Source organism: Schistocerca gregaria, chromosome 4 (genome assembly GCF_023897955.1).
Source record: "Schistocerca gregaria isolate iqSchGreg1 chromosome 4, iqSchGreg1.2, whole genome shotgun sequence".
Lineage (NCBI taxonomy): Eukaryota > Metazoa > Arthropoda > Insecta > Orthoptera > Acrididae > Schistocerca > Schistocerca gregaria.
This window is the reverse complement of record NC_064923.1, coordinates 699,043,994-699,066,846: the sequence shown is the minus strand read 5'-3', so window position 1 is coordinate 699,066,846 and position 22,853 is coordinate 699,043,994. Positions and strand designations below refer to the sequence as shown.

General features: G+C 39.5%; 1 protein-coding gene across 1 annotated transcript in view; it reads left to right on the top strand.

Annotated features, from left to right (window-relative positions):
• Positions 1 to 22,853, top strand: part of LOC126267487 (beta-mannosidase-like) — a 309,954-nt gene that overhangs the window by 223,104 nt on the left and 63,997 nt on the right. Inside the window, exon 10 of the mRNA XM_049972771.1 lies at positions 18,249 to 18,526. Coding sequence (XP_049828728.1) covers positions 18,249 to 18,526 — 278 coding nt within the window. The remainder of the gene's footprint in view (positions 1 to 18,248; positions 18,527 to 22,853) is intronic.

Genomic DNA, 22,853 nt, shown 5'->3' with positions numbered 1-22,853 from the left:
AAGATCTGATTGAAAAACTTTCCCTCAATCTGTAAGTAATGACCTTGGGGCACTGTGTTTTAATACAATGTCTTCCATGATGAATTTGACTACCTCGAATGCTTTGGCTGTTCTCACTGCCTTTGTAATGGCATAGCATGTCAGATAATCAGTGCAAGCAATAATCCATCTATTATTGCCACTAGCAGACATTAGAAATTGTCCCGAGGACGTCAATCCCAATATGCTAGAAAGATGTGCAATTGGTATGAGTCGGCCAGGTTATTTCTGAGGAACTGCCTTTTTCCTCTGGAATTCCCGACAGTGTGACACATAGTGATGGACACTCCAAAATAAACCTGGCCAGAAAAATCTCTTGCGGATTCTATCATAGGTCTTAATAAATCCTAAATGTCTGGCCACAGGTATATCATGATATTTCTGTAGAACACCTAAGTGCAAGTGTTTAGAAATCACTGTTAGCCACCTATTTCCAAACATATCAAAGTTTTTCTTGCAAAGTAATTCATTAACTACCTTTAATTGTCCTTTCATATCCTCTGATCGATTTAAGGCAAGCATAATTTGTGATATCTTAGCGTCCTTCTTCTGCTCAGCAGAGAGATGTTTTTGTACACTATGGTAATGTCATACTCTTGAAGACATAGTGCCCACCTGGTGAGTCAACCTGTTGGATCCTTAAGACCTGTCAGCCAACAAAGTGAATGATGGTTGGTAACAACTGTGAATGGCCTCCCATAGAGATACTGTCGAAATCTGCACGTGGCCCATATCACAGCAAGGTGAGTAGTTTCTCTCAGCTTTTGTAAGTGTCCTAGAAGCATAGGCTATGACCTTCTTTTTTCCATTCGAAATTTGCATCAGAACAGCACTGATCCCATACCCACTGGCATCTGTGTGTAGTTCTGTAGGTGCTCTCTCATCATACAGACCAAGTACAGCGTCAGTCATCAGTGTTTTTCACAGCACATCAAAAGAATCTTGTTGAGCACTACCCCAGATAACTTTAGCATCAGCTTTTAACACCTCTTGGAGTGGCCTGGCTTTGATACAAAAGTCTTTGATAAAATGACGGTAATAAGAGTATAATCCAAGGAAGGTTCTCACATCTCTAATACTTTTAGGAAAAGGAAATTTTGTTATGCTGTTTATGGGTCTGGCTACACACCTTCATTTGACACAAGGTGTCCAATTATTTTGATTTCTTTTGCTCCAAAAAGACACTTTCTTGGATTAAGTTTCAGTCCACCTTGTTGGTGACACTTAAGAATGGCCATCAGTCTTTTTATATGATTAGATTAGATTAGATTAGATTAGATTAATACTTGTTCCATAGATCATGAATACGACACTTCGTAATGATGTGGAACGTGTCAGGTTAATAAAAGATGTCTGTACAAGAAATTACATTACACAAAATATTGCATGACACTAATGATTAAGTGTTTTTTTTTTATTTTTATTTTTATTTATTTTTTTTTTTTTTACTTACTTTATATCTAAAAATTCAGCCAATGAGTAGAAGGAGTTGTCATCTAGAAATTCTTTTAATTTATTTTTAAATGTTAGTTGGCTATCTGTCAGGCTTTTGATGCTGTTTGGTAGGTGCCCAAAGACTTTTGTGGCAGCATAATTTACCCCTTTCTGTGCCAAAGTCAGATTTAACCCTGCATAGTGAAGATCATCCTTTCTCCTGGTGTTATAGGTATGCACACTGCTATTAATTTTGAATTGGGTTGGATTATTATCAACAAATTTCATAAGGGAATATATATACTGTGAGGTTACTGTGAGGATCCCTAGATCCTTAAATAGATGTCTGCAGGATGACCGTGGGTGGGCTCCAGCAATTATTCTGATTACACGTTTTTGTGCAATGAATACTTTTCCACTCAACGATGAATTACCCCAGAATATGATGCCATACGAAAGCAGTGAATGAAAGTAGGCATAGTAAGCTAATTTACTGAGATTCTTATCACCAAAATTTGCAATAACCCTAATAGCATACGTAGCTGAACTCAGACGTTTCAGCAGACCATCAATGTGTTGCTTCCAGTTTAACCTCTCATCAATGGACACACCTAAAAATTTTGAAAATTCTACCTTAGCTACAGACTTCTGTTCAAATTCTATATTTATTACTGGAGTTTTGCCATTTACTGTACGGAACTGTATATACTGTGTTTTATCAAAATTTAAAGAGAGTCCGTTTGCTGAGAACCACTTAATAATGTTGTGAAAAACATCATTTACAATTACATCACTTAGTTCTTGGTTTTTGGATGTTATTACTATACTTGTATCATCAGCAAAAAGAACTAACTTTGCATCTTCATCAATGTGGAATGGTAAGTCATTAATGTATATCAAGAACAGTAAAGGACCTAAGACCGAACCCTGTGGGACCCCGTGCTTGATAGCACCCCAGTTTCAGGAATCAGCTGTTTTAACATTACACGAACCACTTATTTCAACTTTCTGCATTCTTCCAGTTAAGTATGAATTAAACCATTTGTGCACTGCCCCACTCAAACCATAATGATTTAGCTTATCTAAAAGAATTCCATGATTTACACAATCAAAGGCCTTTGAGAGATCACAAAAAATACCAATGGGTGATGTCCGGTTATTCAGAGCATTTAATATTTGATCAGTGAATGTCTCTGAGAACACTATAATGTCATCTAAATAACAAATACACATCGTCCACTTCAGGTGACATGCAAAATTATCCATCATCCATTCAAAGGTTGCTGGTGCATTACACAAACCAAACAGCATTACGTTAAACTCATACAGGCCCTCAGAGGTGATGAATGCAGTTTTCTCACGATCAGCCTCATCTACTTCGATTTGCCAGTCTCCTGAGTACATGTCCATGATTGAGAAAAACTTAGCCCCCTTCAGACAATCTAGTGTATCTTCAATTTGTGGAAGAGGGTAAACATCCTTTTTTAGTTATCTTATTAAGCTTCCTGTAATCAACACAAAAGCGCCAACTGCCATCGTTTTTCCTGACAAGGACCACTGGAGATGACCATGGGCTCTGTGAAGGCTGAATGATGTCGTTCTTCATCATTTTCTCTACCTCATCATGAATTATTTGAAGTTTCGTTTCTGACACGCAGTATGCTCTCTGGCTTATTGGTTGATGGTCTCTAGTGCTAATCCAGTGCTTCACCATCAATTTGTCTAATTTGCTCTTTGCCTGTGGATTGACTCATTCAGAGAACTATTGAAGAATGGCAAGTAGCTTCTTCTGTTGTTCCATAGTAAGTTCTGGTGATAGTTGAGCTAGAAGATCTTGTCTCATAGTGGTAGCACTAATTTCGCTCACAGACTTCGCTTCGGAGGTTTCTATGATGCTCAGCTGTTCTGCAATTAACAGCTCAGTGTTTGCTTTGCACATGAATCTTGGAAGGATCTGTGGTTCTCAGCAACAGTTAACTATCCACTATTCACCGAATCCATTTTTAAACAAGATGACAGAGGTTGGGATGACCAAGTTATTCTTCAGTAGTATGCTTCTCTTACATTCCATTACAAGATCCATGGTTTGATGCATGTGACAATTACCTTTCTAGTTCTGACTGCAGGAATGATCACTTCATCCTGTACACATAGTCTCCGCACACTGGGATGTGCATCTTCCTGTCCACAGTATCTCATCTCGTCTAACATAGTCTTCGAGTGACCATAATCTGTAATTGCATGAGAAGCTTTCAAAAAGTCCCATCTGAGGATGACGTCATGACTACACTCTTGTAAGATGATGAATTCTAAGGGCTGTGTATGGCCACTTATACTTACACAAATGGTACATCTTCCTGTAGGTTTTACATATTTCCCATTAGCCACCATCAGCAGAGATGTTTTGTTGTCAACAAATACGGTTTTCTGCAACTGGCGATGGTACTTCTCTGAAATGACTGAATATGATGCTCCAGAGTTCACAAGAGCTTGGACTGGTAAGCCATCCATGAGGATATTGATGTAGTTCCCTATCATTTTTGTTATGATCGACGGAAGAGCATTTTTCTCTTCAGTGTCCTCACCTCCAAGAAAGGTCACACCCTTTAGTTTTCCAGGTTTCAGTGGCTAGGTGATCGGCTTGAGCTTCTAAATGGTGATGGAGACCTTGATTGGCACGTTGGGGAGCATCCTCTCCAGCGGCTAGCTTGTGGTGATGGTGGCCTACCTCGTTCTGCACCCACATCTTCTTGTTCATGTTTGTCATCCCGGAGTTGGCATCAGCTAAGATCAATCTGCTGTCTTATGGCGTGGGCATCATCAGATATCAGCCACCTTCCTTGACAATAGTGCACCACATGTCCTGGTCATCCGCAGTGGAAACATACTGGTTGGTTATCCGGGGTCCTCCAGACGTCGGTCTTCCTTGGTGCCCAAACAGGTTCCTCATGCGGCACTGTAGAAAGTAGATATCAAAATAGATGACAGAAGGATAGAAAACAATTAAAATCACTCAAAAGAGGAAAGGCCGCTCGACCTCATGGGATACCAGTTTGATTTTACCTAGAGTATCTGAAAGAACTTCCCCCTCTTCTTGCAGCGGTGTACCGCAGGTCTCTGGAAGAGCATAGTGTTCCAAAGGATTGGAAAAGAGCACAGTTCATCCCCATTTTCAAGAAGGGACATCGAACAGATGTGCAGAATTATATTTCTATATCTCTAACTTCGATCACTTGTAGAATTTTGGAACACGTATTATGTTAAAGTGTAATGACTTTTCTGGAGACTAGAAATCTACTCTGTAGGAATCAGCATGGGTTATGGGTTTCAAAAAAGATGATCGTGTAAAACCCAGCTCGTGCTATTTGTCCACAACACTCAGAGAGCAATAGACACAGGTTCCCAGGTAGATGCCATGTTTCTTGACTTCCGCGAGGTGTTTAATACAGTTCCCCACAGTTGTTTAATGAACAAAGTAAGAGCATAAAGACTATCAGACCAGTTGTGTGATTGGGTTGAAGAGTTCCTAGATAACAGAATGCAGCATGTCATTCTCAATGGAGAGAAGTCTTCCAAAGTAAGAGCGATTTCAGGTATGCCACAGGCGACTGTTGTAGGACCATTGCTATTCACAATATACACTACTGGCCACTAAAATTGCTACACCATGAAGATGATGTGCTACAGACAAGAAAATTTAACCGACAGGAAGAAGATGCTGTGATATGCAAATGATTAGCTTTTCAGAGCATTCACACAAGGATGGCGCCGGTGGCGACACATACAACATGCTGACATGAGGAAAGTTTCCAACTAATTTCTCTTATACAAACAGCAGTTGACTGGTGTTGCCTGGTGAAACGTTGTTGTCATGCCTCGTGTAAGGAGGAGAAATGCGTACCATCACATTTCCGACTTTGATAAAGGTTGGATTGTAGCCTATCGAGAGTGCAATTTATCGTAACGCGACATTGCTGCACGCGGTGGTTGAGATCCAATGACTGTTAACAGAATATGAAATCGGTGGGTTGAGGAGGGTAATACGGAACGCCATGCTGGATCCCTATGGTCTCGTATCACTAGCAGTCAAGATGACAGGCATCTTATCTGCATGACTGTAATGGATTGTGCGGCCATGTCTCGATCCCTGAGTCAACAGATGGGGACGTTTGCAAGACAACAACCATCTGTACAAACAGTTCGATGATGTTTGTAGCAGCATGGACTATCAGCTGAGAGACCATGGCTGCGGTTACCCTTGACGCTGCATCACAGACAGGAGCACCTGTGGTGGTGTACTCAACGATGAACCTGAGTGCACGAATGGCAAAATGTCATTTTTTCGGATGAATCCAGGTTCTGTTTACAGCATCATGATGGTCACATCCGTGTTGGCGACATTGCAGTGAGAGCACATTGGAAGCATCTATTTGTTATCGCCATACTGGCGTATCACCGGGCGTGATGGTATGGGGTGCCATTGGTTACACATCTCAGTCACCTCTTGTTTTCATTGACAGCACTTTGAACAGTGGACGTTACATTTCAGTTGTGTTATGACCCATGGCTCTACCCTTCATTCGATCCCTGCGAAACCCTACATTTCAGCAGGATAATGCACGACCGCATGTTGCAGGTCCTGTACGGGCCTTTCTAGATACAGAAAATGTTCGACTGCTGCCATGGTCAGCACATTCTCCAGATCTCTCACCAATTAAAATCGTCTAGTCAGCGGTGGCTGAGCAACTGGCTCGGCGCAGTATGCCAGTCACTATGTTTGATGAACTGTGGTATCATGTTGAAGCTGCATGGGCATCTGTACACGTACACACCATCCAAGCTCTGTTTGACTCAATGCCCAGGCTTATCAAGGCCGTCATTACGGCCAGAGGTGGTTATTCTGGGTACTGGTTTCTCAGGATCTATGCACCCAAATTGCGTGAAAATGTAATCACATGTCAGTTCTAGTATAAAATATTTGTCCAACGAATACCCATTTATCATCTGCATTTCTTCTTGGTGTACCTATTTTCATGGCCAGTAGTGTACATAAATGACCTTGTGGATAATATCGGAAGTTCTCTGAGGCTTTTTGTGGATGATGCTGTAGTATGTCTATAGGTTGTAACAATGGAAAAGTGTATTGAACTGCAGGGTGATCTGCAACAAATTGCCACATGGTTCAGGGAATGGCAATTGAATCTCAATATAGACAAGTGTAATGTGCTACGAATTTCTAGAAAGAAAGATCCTTTATTATTCAGCTACAATATAGCAGGTCAGCAACTGGAAGCAGTTAATTCCATAAATTATCTGGGAATAGGCATTAGGTGTGATTTAAAATGGAATGACCATATAAAATTAATCGTTTGGTAAAGTAGATGCCAGACTGAGATTCATTGGAAGAATCCTAAGGAAATGCAGTCCAAAAACAAAGGAAGTATGTTACAGTACACTTGTTCGCCCACTGGTTGAATACTGCTCACCGGTGTGGGACCCATACCACATAGGGTTGACAGTAGAGATAGAGAAGATCCAACAGAGAGCAGCACGCTTCGTTACAGGATCATTTAGTAGTTGCGAAAGCATTATGGAGATGAATGATAAACCCCAGTGGAAGATTCTGCAAAAGAGACGCTCAGTAGCTCGGTACGGGCTTTTGTTGAAATTTCGAGAACATACCTTCACCGAGGAGTCAAGCAGTATATTGCTCCCTCCTATGTATATCTCACGAAGAGATCATGAGGATAAAATAAGAAAGATCAGAGCCCACACAGAGACATACTGACAATCTTTCTTTCCACGAACAATATGAGACTGGAATAGAAGGGAGAACCGATAGAGGTACTCAAGGTACCCTCCGCCACACACCGTCAAGTGCCTTGCAGAGTATGGATGTAGATGTAGATGTAGATGTAGATTGTAGGAACATAACTTCTCCTGGATCTCAACTTTTTCATCATTTTAAAGGGATCTGAAGAACAAGAGACTGGGTTCAATGCCTGTTCCACTTCCTCCCTTATGAACTCTTGAAACATCTCGGTTTTTTGCTCGCCATGCAATTCAAGTGCCTTATGAACTTCCTCTCTCACTATATGATGAAGAACACTTCAAAATCAGTTGATTCCTCTCGCACAGATATCGATATGATGTTTAGAAGCTGTTCAAATTTCTTGTAAGTAATTCTTTTATGATGCATTGTCTAAATATACTGGCACTATTTTATGAAGTCGTCTGCTGTCGAAACCTCTTTCAGGAGTAAGGCTTGATACATGTCCTCAGCAACACCCTTCATGAGATGTGTAACCTTATCTTCCTCCTTCATTCTAGGATCCACTATTTTACGCAGCTCCAAGATGTCTTGAATGTAGTATGCTGTAGTTTCTCCTGAACGCTGTGCCATGTAAACTGTGGCTCTGTCGTGGCCTGATGGGAGCCACTGTTTCATCGATAATGTGTGCTATCACATGTTCCAATACCTGGCATCTCCACCAGAATAATGTCTTATAGAAGAAGGTGGGATTAGATGAATGATGAACACTAACTTCACTTAACAAAGGTTTATTCAGCATTTGCACAAACAAGAGTGCAGAGCAAACTGCCTCCGGGCAGAACACATACAGTATACATAGAGCTATAGAACATTCCAGTACTATGATTCTTGAAATTTGTGGATATCTCCAGAATAAATATAGAAATTAAAATTGTAGAGCCCAGGTGAGTTTTGAACTCAACAGTTTAGTCCCATAACCACTACACCATGGTGCTACACAACTTTTTCTGCCCCAATATCACAATTTGATCACTGTTCTTCAGTTCCTTGATAGCTAACCTATCCTCTCAAGTAAGGTTTTGTTTTGGTGGCTTGGCACATAGTAAAACTCAGACGGTTTCCTGCATAATTTTCTCAGCTTCTATGGCAGATGTGTGCTGGAGTGCTGTTTCCATGGATTCAACAATTTCTTCCTTAGGAATCTGCTCTGGTGTGATGGAAAAATTTAGTCCATTATGTAGTGCTTCTGTGGCTGCATTGCTGAGAGGATGAGATGAAACATTCACTACTGTTCAAGATGTACCCAGTCAACGCTTAGTGTTCTGTGTCGTCTTTGCTAGCTGCTCGAATTTCTTCTTCTGGCGAATGGCAGTGGTATAACAGTTCATGCTCAAAGTAGAGAAGAATGTTGCAATTCCATTTCTAGACATAGAAGTATAAAGGACAATGGAGAGCACACTGGGGCACAGAGTATATTGCAAGCCTACACATAGAGACAGGTATCTGCATGCCCAATCCTACAACCACCCAGCGCAGAAGAACTCGGACATCCAATCTTTGGAAATCTGTGGGCAGCACCTAAGTGATGCTCAAAACATGACACCTAAGCTTAAAAGGCTATGCACAACATTACTAGCCAATGAATACAGCTATAAGTCGATCCACACAGCCTTGTTGATGAATACAAGTAAGCATGATAAGCAGGAAATAGACAAACTGCAGCCACCAGTGCACTTACCTTATGGGAAAAATGTTACTGACCAAATAGGCAAACACCTTCATTGGGCCGGGGTGCAGCCTGTCTTCCATAGTGGTCACAGCATCCAGCATGTGGTAGGCTCCACTAAGGATAAGGTGGATGCATTACACACTGCAGGCTTGTACACGATGGAATGTGAATGTGGAGGGGCATACATCGGTGAGACTGGCAGGCAATAGCTATGTGCATTCGGGAACATGAGTTCTATATTCATCTAGGGCAACACAACAAATCTGCAGTGGCAGAACATCAGCCAGATTGCAGAAAAGGAATAAAATTCAGAGAAGACTGTGTGTAGGCCAAGCAGCTACTTATGATGAAATGCAAAATCAGAGAGGCCATTGAAGTACTTAATATCCTAAGAACATGAAATGAGAGGATGGACTCACGCTTGCCCCATCTTGGCTGCCATCAATCAGAGACCAACAGGCCACACTGTCAAAATTGTGGTCCACAGTCCCACAAGTGGTGACACTGTGAAGAAGGTGATCAAGCAGAGAACGTGTGAAGTAATGGTGTAGGTGACAACAGGAATTGTTCTATTAGGACAGAAAAATGGTGATGAGGACAGTACCTATAGCTCAGCTAGCTCCAAATGGTGGTATATTAATTGGACTACCAGGCTTTATACTTCCTAATTTGGTTACAAACATTTTGCTCATTGCTAACATTGTGCCAACCAACTGCACAACAAAGTGGATGTAAAGTCATATCTGCTGCAGCAACCAGATTTGTGTTTTAGAATGTCAGAAATTTTATTTGACAGCCATGGTGAGTGCAATGGCAAAATGCAAAACACACTTACTGTTGATCATTTAGTTTATGCCATGCCTGTACAGTGTAAATACCAACATCTAAAGAACAATATACTTCAAAGGGGGTGCAAAGCTTCAGACCAGTAAGCACAGACTAGTGAAGAAATTGGTGATAAATCACCTTCTGATTTTTGGCACCATTTACGTGCTCTCATCACTGAAGCTGAAATAACAGATACAACTTTGTGACATATTTTGTCTAGACAACTGCTGATACCTGTAAAGGCTGCTGTTATTCCCAATGATAAATGTGACATACCGTCACAGTTGGATAGTGCTGACAGAATATACTGAGTGCTTCAAAATGAGAACATTAGTATTGCACCACAATTCTGCACTGGAGTTGCTACAGCACCTTCATCCGCCATTATAAAAAACAGGACAGCACCTACTGCCCACTGTTTTCTGAGCAGGTACACATGCTGCAGTACTCAAGTGGACACACTCAGGTGGCAGATGACAGAAGCAGACAGTGAAACAAAGACTCATGCCAGCCACAATGGTATCAACCCTCAGCTATTTCACTGACACATGTGCTGCAAAGTAAACAAGCAGCAGTGTAAGCAGACACCACCCAGGTACTGGTACCATACCTGTTTTGGCACACAGAACAAAAAGTGCATTGGGCCTTGTTCTCACCCACCCAACTGGTCACGGGAACTTAAAAAGGCACCTGCCTCTCAATACACAACATATTGCTGGTGGTGACAACAGAAACAATTTCAACACAATTGTCACTACTCCTGGCAGCCATCTGGGAATTTCAGTTCCCACAACCTGGTTTGTTCACACAAAACATTGGAAATCTGAGTGTTGGTGATATACCTTTACACCATGACCTTATGGGTGCTTACCATGGGTTGCAAAGTTTATATGTGAAGGGCATATACATGCCACATACCTACCTCCCTGTGATGCAAGAAAAATGGAAACAGGCAATCACATGATTTACAGCAGTCAATAGTTCACCAATTTCTAAAACCAGAACTGCTTCAGCAAAAGACGAAGTTCAGCAATGATGAAACTAGGATTCGTGATTATCTGGATTGTCAACTGTGAGCAGATATCTCTGAAGTCTAGTCCATCCATGCCATGTTGTGCCTGCACTATGTGCACACATCCTGCTTGAGCTCTGCCTCATGCATTTCATTATTATTTTTTAATTAGACATTGTGCATTACATCATTGTTTGAGTTAGACAGTTGGTAATCACCACATCTCTGCTCCATGTGACATCTGTGCTGAAAAAAATGTCATAGCACAAGAGAGTGGTGTTGTAACCTAAGGATAAAATAAACACTATTGATTAATTTAAAAAAAGGAGAATCTAGTCATAACTTAGTGGATAAGTATGGTGTAGGTACTTCTATGCTAAGAGATATTAAGAAGAATACCAATTCAGTTTTGAAGTAAACCTGCAGATTTGATAGTGAAGATGGAAATAAACATCAAAAAGTGATGAAGAAACTGAAAAATAAACTTTTGGAAAAAGCTTTGTGTTTTTTTTACAAAAATGGTCTACTGGGCAACCAATACCTCGTCCTTTGCTCTGTGAAAAGACATTGCCGCTAAATAAAATAGGTGGCTATGAATCATTTGTGGTAAGTAACACACTATTGTACAGATCTAAATCCTGTCATGGACTTCATGTATTGGAAGTACAAGGTGAAAAAATGTCAGATGACGTACATGCCAAATTCTTTTAAAGATGGGTTTAAAAAAGGATTGGCTGAAAATGATTGTGACTTCTACTTTACAATGCTGATGAACGTAGATGAAATTGGAAATCATTAGCATCAGAATTTTTAGTTTCTCATCAGGAAAGTTGAGCTGCAGGATATAAAATTAGTAAAGAAGAAGTAACAATATTAGTTTGCGGACACTATCAAGACCCATAAAAGGCCTTTTCTCCTTGTCAGAAAATAAAGAAAAACCCAATGCTTAAAAAATATCAGGCTTTCCTTAATTTATAAAAACCAAAACATGGTGTGGATGAACATTGAAATACTCAGTTACTAGTACAACAACACTTTTATTCCTGGAGCACAGAAATGTCAAAAGCAAATAGTAAACAAGGAAATTGTGCAAACCTATCCTCCAATGGAACTGTTAGAGAGAGAAAATGGGATGTATACAGCAAAAGTTTTGCCTCCTAATGTGACATCCTTGTTGCAGCCAATGGATCAAAGTGTTACTGAAATATTAAATGAGTTAATAGAAAAAAACTCTTATGTAGGTTGTTATCTGTTGATGAAGATAACATTGAAGTCATTTTGTAATTTTTCAAGTGAATAAATATACAGGAGTGTTATTACATGGTTGTAGATTTGTGGGAGCTGAATGAAACGAAGACTTAGAACAAAGCTTGGAACAGGATACTCACATGAGTGCACAAAAATTCAGTAACTGATACAGATGATTCTGTTTCAGAGGATATAAATAAACTAATTTCAAAGATACAGATATGCCAGGAATGTGATGGCAATGATATAAGAGAGTGGCTCACTTGTGACAGTAATATTAAGGTTTTCAGATTTTATCAGATGACAAATTGTTGGAAATATATCACAGGCAATTGTATAGCAGGAAATGGGTGAAGATGAAACAGTAGAAAATGTAGATGCAAAAATGGTGCAGGATCATCTCTTGTGGAAGCAGTTCAAGCCCGGGAAGCAGCTTTCAAATGGTTTGAAAAGAATCATGAATTTGCTACAAGAGAAATAAATTCATGATATAGCACCAAAGAAGAGAGAGAATTATATACATCAAATGACAATTGCCAAATATTTTAACAAAATCAAACTACAGTGACTATCCTATTGGACTTTTTTAGGTAATTAATTCATGATTAAGGCTGCTGTACTTTAATGATTTTAAGAAAATATTCTTTTGTATGAAAATTTGTCTCTAATCTTGTAATAAACATTGATTTTTTTATTTTAATAAGTTTAATTATTTTGGTTGTTTTGAATAAACACCTAATATTATCCTTTGTACTAACCCTAGAAAGATAAGTTTATGACAATGTACCTAAAGGGTAACTGCAGATGGGTGATGTGCATTACCTCTCTAGAGTTAATAATATATAAATCACTTTTTGACAATATAATGTAATTGTATTAAAAACAAAGATTCCAAGACTTACCAAGCAGGAAAGCGCCGGTAGATAGGCACAATGAATAAAACAAACAAACACACACACACACACACACAATTTTGAGCTTTCGCAACCGGCGGCTGCTTCGTCAGGAAAGAGGGAAGGAAAAGGAAAGATGAAAGGATGTGGGTTTTCATCTTTCCTTTTCCTTCCCTCTTTCCTGACGAAGCAGCCGCCGGTTGCAAAAGCTCGAAATTCTGTGTGTGTGTTTGTGTGTTTTATTCATTGTGCCTATCTACCGGCGCTTTCCCGCTTGGTAAGTCTTGGAATCTTTGTTTTTAATATATTTTTCCCATGTGGAAGTTTCTTTCTATTTTATTTATATAATGTAATTGGATAGATAAAAAGTTTGCCCGCCAAATGATGGCAGGAGAATACACATATAAAAAAGTTTTTTTGCATGCAAGCTTTCAGACACAGTGGCTCCTTCTTCTGGGAAAGTGCTAAAGGGGAAGGAAGAGGGGTGAAGGAAAATGATTGGGCAGGTTTAGGAAAAAGGGTAGAATTCAGAAAAGTCATCTAGTGAGGACTTACCAGATGGGATGAGAAGGAAAGACTGATTGTTGGGGACTGCACAGGATGACATTTGAAAACTTGAGAGCTTAAAGATGGAAGATAGGGTAATATACGACATAGAGTTTACTGATAAAACACTGTGCATGAGTTAATAAGAGTGAAAAGTTAAGTGCATTGTATGTAATAGAGGTAGGAGGGGACAGCAAAAAAGAGGCAGGTCAGGAAATGAAGAATGTGGAAAACTAAAATAGAGTGAACAAAGGAGAATTTACTATGAAGAAATGCTGAGATGGAGGAAATTAACATTAATTTATGTCAGGACATGTAGCACTAGTTCCCACCTGTGGAGTTATAAAAACCTGGTGTCTGGGGGAAGACTCTGGATGACACATATGATGAAACAGGCACCCGAGGTCATGAATGCTATGTTATAGAGCATGTTATGCAACATCTTATTGTGTGTTTCTGGTATACACCCTCTGCCTATGCCTATTCATCCTAACTGATAACTTGCTGGTAGTCATGCCAATGTAAAAATTCAAACAGTGTTTACATAACAACTGTTATATGAAGTGTCATTTAACAGGTGGCTCTCCCTTTGACAGTATGTTTTGCCAGTTACATGGCTGGTATATGTGGTGGTAGTAGGGGGCATAGGCCAAGTCTGCCACTGGGGATGGTCACAAGGTTAGGAGCTTTAGGGTAGGAGAGGGTTGCAGAAGGAGCATAGGGTCTGCCAAGGATATTTTGGGGATTGGGAGGGTGATGAAAAGCTATTCTAGACATGGTGGGCAAAATCTCAGACAATATGGACCTGATTTCAGGGCACGATTTTAGGAAGTTATGGCCTTGTTTAAGTAGCTGATTATTACATGCAAGACCAGTATAATACTGAGTGACAAGTGGTGTTCTCCAAAGTTTTTTTTTTTTTTTTTTTTTTTTTTTTGAGGGATCAACAGTACCAGGATTCAGATGTGATGGCCCAGGAAATCAGCTTTTGAACTAGGCTGGTGGGGTAATTATGACCAGTGAAAACTATGGTGAAAACGGTGGTGTACTGTTGTAAAGAGTGTGCATCCAAACAAATACATTTGCTTTGAATGCCAAGGCTATATGGGAGGGAACAGTTGACATGGAAAGGATTGAAAGTGTCAAAATGTAAGTACTGTTGTTTGTTGGTAAGTTTAATGCGGACAGAAGTGTGTAGCTGGCCTTCAGTGTGGTTGAGATTAACATCAAGGAAAGCGACATGGGTTTCGGAATATGACCATGTTAAATTTAAATGGGAGAATGTATTTAGAGATTCCAGGAATTTTGAAAGGTCAGCCTCACCATGAGTCTGCATGGCAAATATGTCATCAATGTGTCTAAACAAAATCAGGGGCTGAAGTGTTATGGATCCTAGGACAGACCCATCCAAGTGACCCATGAAAAGGTTGGCATAAGAAGAAGCCATCTTGGTTCCTGTGGCTGTAACCCTGGGCTGTTTGTATGTCTGCCCTTCAAAGTTGAAGTAGTTGGTAAGTATACTCCCAGCCCTCCATTTGCTCAAGAAGCTCTGCATCTGACTCCTGACAAATTAGCTGCAGTGAAAACGAAGATGGATGAAGTGTTAATTCTGGGAACAATCCATGGTTGGGCATCACTGCTGCACCTTGTAAAGAAGGAAGATGGCACATGGAGGTCGCACAGTGATTATCATGCATTAAATGCACTCATTGTTCCTGACTGTTATTCTATAATGAACTTTGAGTATTTTATGAGTACACTTGCTCCAGCAATAGTTATTAGTGTAATAGGCAAGGCCTATCACAGATTCCTGTGGCACCCCAGCACATTCAAAACACTGAAGTTATTGTGCCTTTGTGTTATTTGAATAATTGTGTATACCTCATGGCTTGAAAAATGCCACAAAAATCTGCTCAGCATTTGTGGACAAAGTATCATGTGGACTTGATTTTTGTTCTGCTTACTTAGACAATGTGCTTGTGTTGTCCAATTAAATTTTAGAACAGGAGGAACATTTGCAGCTGACTTTCAAGAGATTTTCAAAATGCAAATTAGTTTTGAATGTAGGCAAATGGGCATTATATCAGCAAAAGGCACAGCTTTTAGGACACACAGTTTTCACATCTGACATTTGTCTGCTCCAAACTGTGCTTGAAGCAATACACATGTCTCATGTTGAGGACTTTCAAAAATAGAAAAGGTTTCCAGCGACAGTTAATTTGTGTAAAAAACATTTGCCCCATGCAATGGCTATGCAGCCACCTTCGACTGCTGTTTTGGCAGGCCACAACACTAAAAGTGTGGCTATGTTCTCACCTGGGCTCTAGATATCTTACAAGTCCTTGGTCAGGTGAGAGCAAGCCTTCAAGGTGCCTTACTGTTGGCCCACACTGTACACACTGCACTCCTTGTAGTCATCTTCAACATGAGACAACTACCTACTGGTGCAGCTCTACACCACCTGGCTTTTTCTCGTAAAAACTGACCACTGCCCAAACCAAGTGGAGCTTGTTTGATAGAGAATTACTCACAATTTAGAAGACTATAATAAAATTTCCAACCATATAGGGAGACATGACTGTTTATTGTTTTCATGGACTATAAACCAGTTGTTTATATTTTTGTAAAACTGATGGAATCTTTTATCCCTGGTCAGTTCTGACAGCTCAAATTCATTAGCCAAACTTGTAAAAAGTGGCAGATTATTTTTCATGACTCAATGCTGTATCTGGTATCACTGACTATGGTAAGTTGGTGCCAGCAGAAGCCATCAACACACACAAATGCAGGATTGAGATCAGGTTTGAATCTCAGGAAACTGCTCTTCCAAGGGTCAAAAACTCAGTTAAACAACAATCTTGACCATATGTGGCTCTACTTCCCAAAAAATATGTTCAACATGTTACGTACCCCCTCTCATCCAGCAGCTAACAACATGACTAGAATAGTTACAGATAGATATGTTTAGCCATATGTAAATAAAAGGACTGTCACTTGCAGGTCAGGGCACATATGGTGTATCAGGAGACAAAGGTTGGCAGACATGCAATAAATCTGTTGGGTGCTTCCCTGAACCCAAGCAGTGATTTTCCCATGTGCAAATCTACTTAGTGAGCCCACTACCGCCAGTGGAAGGTTAGTTTTCACAGTGATTGATCGATACAATATTCTGATTGCAAACATTCCTGTGGTGAACAATTTATAAAACTTTCTTAGCTTATTGTATTGTGCATTGGTTATCGTGCATCATGATAGGCAGTTTTCTACAAACTAGCCAAGTTTTGCAATTTATAAGACCAGCACATCACACACTATCAATAGAATGGTAGAACCATTGCACATGATACTTCGTGGTAACAGTAGTCCCATTAGCCCTACACAGACTCTGCACAGTGGCCAAATTAAACATTGTTTATAGAGTTTGTTTATGGTGAACCACTGTGGCTACCATTGGAATTTTTGGTGCATCAACAAGAACCTTCTGCACAGGACATCTCTTTCTTTTGACAACAGGTGAAATACCTCACTTCTATGTCCTGTCGAAGTCCAGCATCTCACCAAGCAGATGCCAATATTCTTATTCACAAAGACTTGCGTAAGAGTTTCCATTTAATGTTGACGATGGATGCGGTTAGTTCACCACTCCAGTCAACTTACTCCAGACTGTATCAGATTGTAGTACACAATGATCAGGCAGTGAAAATTCTTCTAAATGACAAAACTACTACAGTGCCACTGGAGTGGATAGAATTAACTTACCTGCTATTCAAAGACTTATCCTTCAAATCAGCACTGTTCACATCAATCACTGCCTACAGGAAACAATGCAGTCAATGTACAGACAACACCAATGCTCACACTACTTTCATCTGACTGTTGTAGTATTGCTGTTTCACAGAAGCCATCACCAGTTCATACAAGGGTTGGCTGATTTGTACATCATAAAACATCAGTACCTCTACATCCCTAGAACTTCACTCTTCCAATGGGGGGGGGGGGGGGGGGGGGGGAGGATTGTGCCGTGTGGCAGTGAGATTACTTCAACTGTAAAACACAGTCACTGAAAGAGCTAGTAAATGTCCTTGACTTGGTAACTTGAGTTTTGTGCTTTTTGAACATGCATGCTCCACTGACTTACTTGCATTTCATTCTCTGTGTTAATGAGTATTTATCAAGTGTTAAAAAATCTAGCTTGTTATTGGCATCAGTATATGCATGGTTTTCATTGTGGTCCACATCCCCACATGCTCATCTTGGGCTGTCTTTAAAATCAGTCAGTCATCCAAGGAGTAGTTTCTAGAAGAATTAAACAGAGGCTTCTTTTAGTACTGTTTTTGAGTGATCTGCTCACAAAAGGAGTTGATGAAACATATACTGTAGTTATGAATTTTAGTTTCATTTCTGTAATTTGAGTTCCAGTAATAGGTATTATTATTTACAATTTATTTCATTTATCTATTATAGTTCACTGATTTCATTTATATCTTTAATTGTAAGACATATTTATATTTGATGTGATGTGATTATTGATACTGAAAATGTAACACAGTATGATCTACTAAGCCATAATGACGTACTGTATCATAACCTAACATACATAATAATGTCTTCAGTATGCTTTGTAACTTATGAAGCCAGCAAGAGAGAGAGGGAGAGAGCAATGTATTTATGTGTTTTTGTATGTCACTTTCTATTTTTAATTCATTATTGGTGGCATTAATAATACATTCTTCCTCATGGTTTCAGTTCACTATTATAATTATAATGATGATGGCTGGAACTACACAACTTTCCCAACTCCTCGGTTTGCTTCAGAGTATGGTTTCCAATCATTACCATCAATCTATACATTATCTTCAATAGCAGTACCTTCAGACCTAAGTGTTGGCAGTGAACTCATGCAAAGGAGACAGCACCATCTTAATGGTTATGAGGAAATGGCTCAGCAAATAAGCAGGCACCTTCCTCTTCCAGAAGACTATGACACTGAAGAAAATTTCCGAACTTTCATTTACTTCAGCCAGGTAACACATTACCATAGTATACAGTTTCTCCCAGATGTTCAGGCCAATATATTTTTTCATATAATATGTATTGTGTTTTGTTGGTGATATACATAATTTTAATAATCTTTCATTAACTTTTACAAGGGGCTACACATTTTGGAGTTGCTGCATAGTTATGATTTAATTTCTTTTGCACTTATGTCAACACAATTCTCTTGTTTTCTGTAGCTCTTCCTACACAAGCAGATAGACATAAAATTGTATTGTTTTTCATCAATACAAAATATGGCATTAACTGCACATAAATAAACACTCTGAAAACAGTAGACTTTCACGTTTCAAAATTAGAATATGCTTATGCCAGAGCAGTAGAAAGGGTGGAAGGAGAAAGTCTGGAAACTATTTAACATTTAAAAATGGGCAGCAAATCAGTAGAACAAACAGAACTGAAAGATGTCTGTAGTCTTTGGTTATATTGTTATTTTACATATTTAGACCGTATTTGCAATACTTGAAAAGAAAGGAGAGAGAGAGACTACACTTACAACCTACTTACCTGTATTACTAGAGTCAACTGTACCAATGTTGGTTAAATTTTAACCATTGTTAAGTCAACATTTAACCATAGTCAATGCAAAATTTGACATCACAAACCTCAGTTAAAGTTAAACAATTGAGTTGATTGTGTTTAAAGTTGACCAAGGTTGGAGACTCATTTATCTCGAATTGATAACAGTTAAAGTAAACGCATACCATTTTAAGATAGCAGTACATTTTGATGTTTTAGATGGGATAGAAGATGAAGAAATATAGTATCATGACCATGTAAGTTGTTGTGACAACCATGTTGTTGGGTTTGTGGAAAGAGGAAATCCTTTTGAAGATGATGGTGACAGGAAATTTGAAGAGAGATTTTGTCATTCAAAAGAAACAGTGTGGTGGTTATTAGATCAAATCAGTGAGAAGTTGGAATTTCCTACTATCATAATAACTCTGTCTTGCCCATAAACAGACCTCTAATGACATTAAGGGCATATCCAACGGGTGCATTTAATATAATTATTGATGACAGTGCTAATGTACATAGTACAACAGCTCAAAGAATTATAAGTGATGTGCTGGGGATCACAGCATCAATGGCTCCACAATAAATAAAGTTTCCTTCTTAAATGGAATTACATTCCATGAAGATTCAGCATGATGGATGGATTTCCTGGAGTCACTGGTATGTTGGATTGTACTCATGTAATGATTCCATCTCCTGGGGGATGTAATGCAGAACTTTCCACAATAGAAAACCATATTTTTCATTTAACTGTCAAACAATCAGTAATCACAGTTTAACAATACAGGTTACTGTTGCTTGGTATCCTTCCTCTGTGCAATCAAGAAAATCTTGTCATTGTTGTATTTAGTAATATATCAGTTACATTATTACAGCTCTAGGTCCAGTATTCAGTACAGTAAGTGAAATAAAATTATGTAGAATTTGTGGAAATGGTTGATTCCACTTTACAGATGTACACCATTTATAACTGATTAATACTCTATTTGTATTACATATACTATGCATAAAGCAGAAACTTTTCACCACACAGTAAAACATGGAGTATCCTTTCTCTTTTTTTCATTCTAAAATTTTCTGATCACAGTCAACCAGCCCTAAAAGGATTTCAGTTTCAATTTTTTAGAAATTCAGCGTCCTTTTCTTACTGTCCTCAGCGCAGTAATAATACCCACATTACAATAACAAACTGAAAAGCACTATAAGCACCAGAAACATTGATTATTACTATTATCTTGAATGTATAATGGGTACTTTCCTTGTAACAGACAGAGTTAATCATGGTAAAATTCGCAGTTAGCTGAATTTGTTTCGCTAATTGGCATTTGATGTTGGTTCAGTTCAGAGACAATGTAAATGTGATTAAACTATAATTATGATCACAGAAGCCTTGTTCACCTTGCTTTTGAATTGACTCTGCTGCAGTCAGCCTTTATGGTGAAATTGTTGGATTTTCTTGAAATAAAGTACAAAGTGACTTCTACTTAGTCTGTAGTCCACTAATTTATTCATTTTTTTCTTCTGTATTTACTTTATCATTGAAGATAGTATAGTTCTGAACCTTAAAGATATAGCTGCAAGGAAGGGGAGGAAAATCAATGTGCACTCCATGTCCATACTGGGGGGAGTCATTCCAGATGTGGAAAGGGTCCTTCCAGATATCATGAAGGGTACAGGGTGCACCCATCTGCAGGTGATCACTCATGTTGGCGCCAATGATGTGTGTCACTATGGATCGGAGGAAATCCTCTCCGGCTTCCAGTGGCTATCTGATTTGGTCAAGAGTGCCAGTCTCACTAGTGGGTTGAAAGCAGAGCTCACCATCTGCAGCATCGTCGACAGGACTGACTGCGGACCTTTGGTACAGAGCCCAGTGGAGGGTCTGAATTAGAGGCTTAGACGGTTCTGCGACCATGTGGGCTGCAGATTCCTCAACTTGCGCCATAGGGTGGTGGGGTTTTGGGTTCCGCTAGATAGGTCAGGAGTCAACTACGCACAGCTAGTGGCTACATGGTTAGCAGGGGTTGTGTGGCATGGACTTGGTGATATTTTAGGTTAGATGGCCTCGGACAAATACAGAAAGGGCAACAGCCTCCAAAGGTGTGGGGCAAAGTCAGGACATGCGGGGACCAAGCAGTAATCGGTATTGTAATTGTAAACTGTTGAATCTGCATTGTTAAAGTACCAGAACTTCAAATGCTGATAGAAATCACTGAAGCTGAAATCATTATAGGTATGGAAAGCTGGCTGAAACCAGAGAGAAATTCTGCCAAAATTTTTACAAAGGAACAGATGGTGTTTAGAAAGGATATATTGCATGCAACTGGTGGTGGCATGTTTGTTGCTGTTAGTAGTAGTTTATCCTGTAGTGAAATAGAAGTGGATAGTTCCTGTGAATTATTATGGGTGGAGGTTATACTCAACAACCAAGCTAGGTTAATAATTGGCTCCTTTTACCGACCTCCCAACTCAGCAGCATTAATGGCAGAACTACTGAAAGAAAATCTGGAGTACATTTCACATAAATTTCCTCAGCATGCTATAATCTTAGGTGGAGATTTCAATTTACCAGATATAGACGGGGACACTCAGATGTTTAGGATAGGCAGTAGGCACAGAGCATTGAGAGACATTACACTGAGTGCACTATCCGAAAATTACCTTGAGCAATTAAACAGAGAACCGACTCATGGAGATAACATCTTGGACCTACTGATAACAAACAGACCCAAACTTTTTGACTCTGTAAGCACAGAACAGGGAATCAGTGATCATAAGGCCATTGCAGCATCCATGAATATGGAAGTAAATAGGAATATAAAAAAAGGAGGAAGGTTTATCTGTTTAGCAAGAGTAATAGGAGGCAGATTTCAGACTACCTAACAGAACACAGCATCTTGTTCTCAATGGAGAAACATCTACAGACATTAACGTAACCTCTGGCATGCCACAGGGAAGTGTTATGGGACCATTGTTTTTCACAATATATGTAAATCAGCTAGTTGATAGTGTCGGAAGTTCCATGTGGCTTTTCACAAATGATGCTGTAGTATATAGAAAAGCTGCAGCATTAGAAAATTGCAGCATAATGCAGGAAGATCTGCAGTGTATAGGCACTTGGTGCAGGGAGTGGAAGCTGACCCTTAACATAAACAAATGAAATGTATGGCAAATACATAGAAAGAAGGATCCTTGATTGTATGATTATATGATAGCAGAACAAACACCAGTAGCAGTTACTTCTGTAAAATATCTAGGAGTATGCATACGGAATGGTTTGAAGTGGAATGATCATACAAAATTAATTGTTGGTAAGGCGGGTGCCAGGTTGAGATTCATTGGGAGAGTCCTTGGAAAATGTAGTCAATCAACAAAGGAGGTGTCTTACAAAACACTTGTTTGACCTATACTTGAGTATTGTTCATCAATGTGGGTTCCATACCAGGTTGGGTTGACAGAGGAGATAGAGAAGATGGAAAGAAGAGTGTCACTTTTTGTCACAGGTTTATTTAGTAAGTGTGTTAGCATTACAGGGATGTTTAGGAAACTCAAGTGGCAGACTCTGCAAGAGAGGCGCTCTGCAGGTTTTGAGAGGGTGCGTTTCTGGATGAGGTATCAAACATATTGCTTCCCCCTACTTATACCTCCTGAGGAGATCACAAATGTAAAATTAGAGAGATTCGAGCACGTACTGAGGCTTTCCGGCAGTCGTTCTTCCCGCGAACCATACATGACTGGAACAGGAAAGGGAGGTAATGACAGTGGCACATAAAGTGCCCT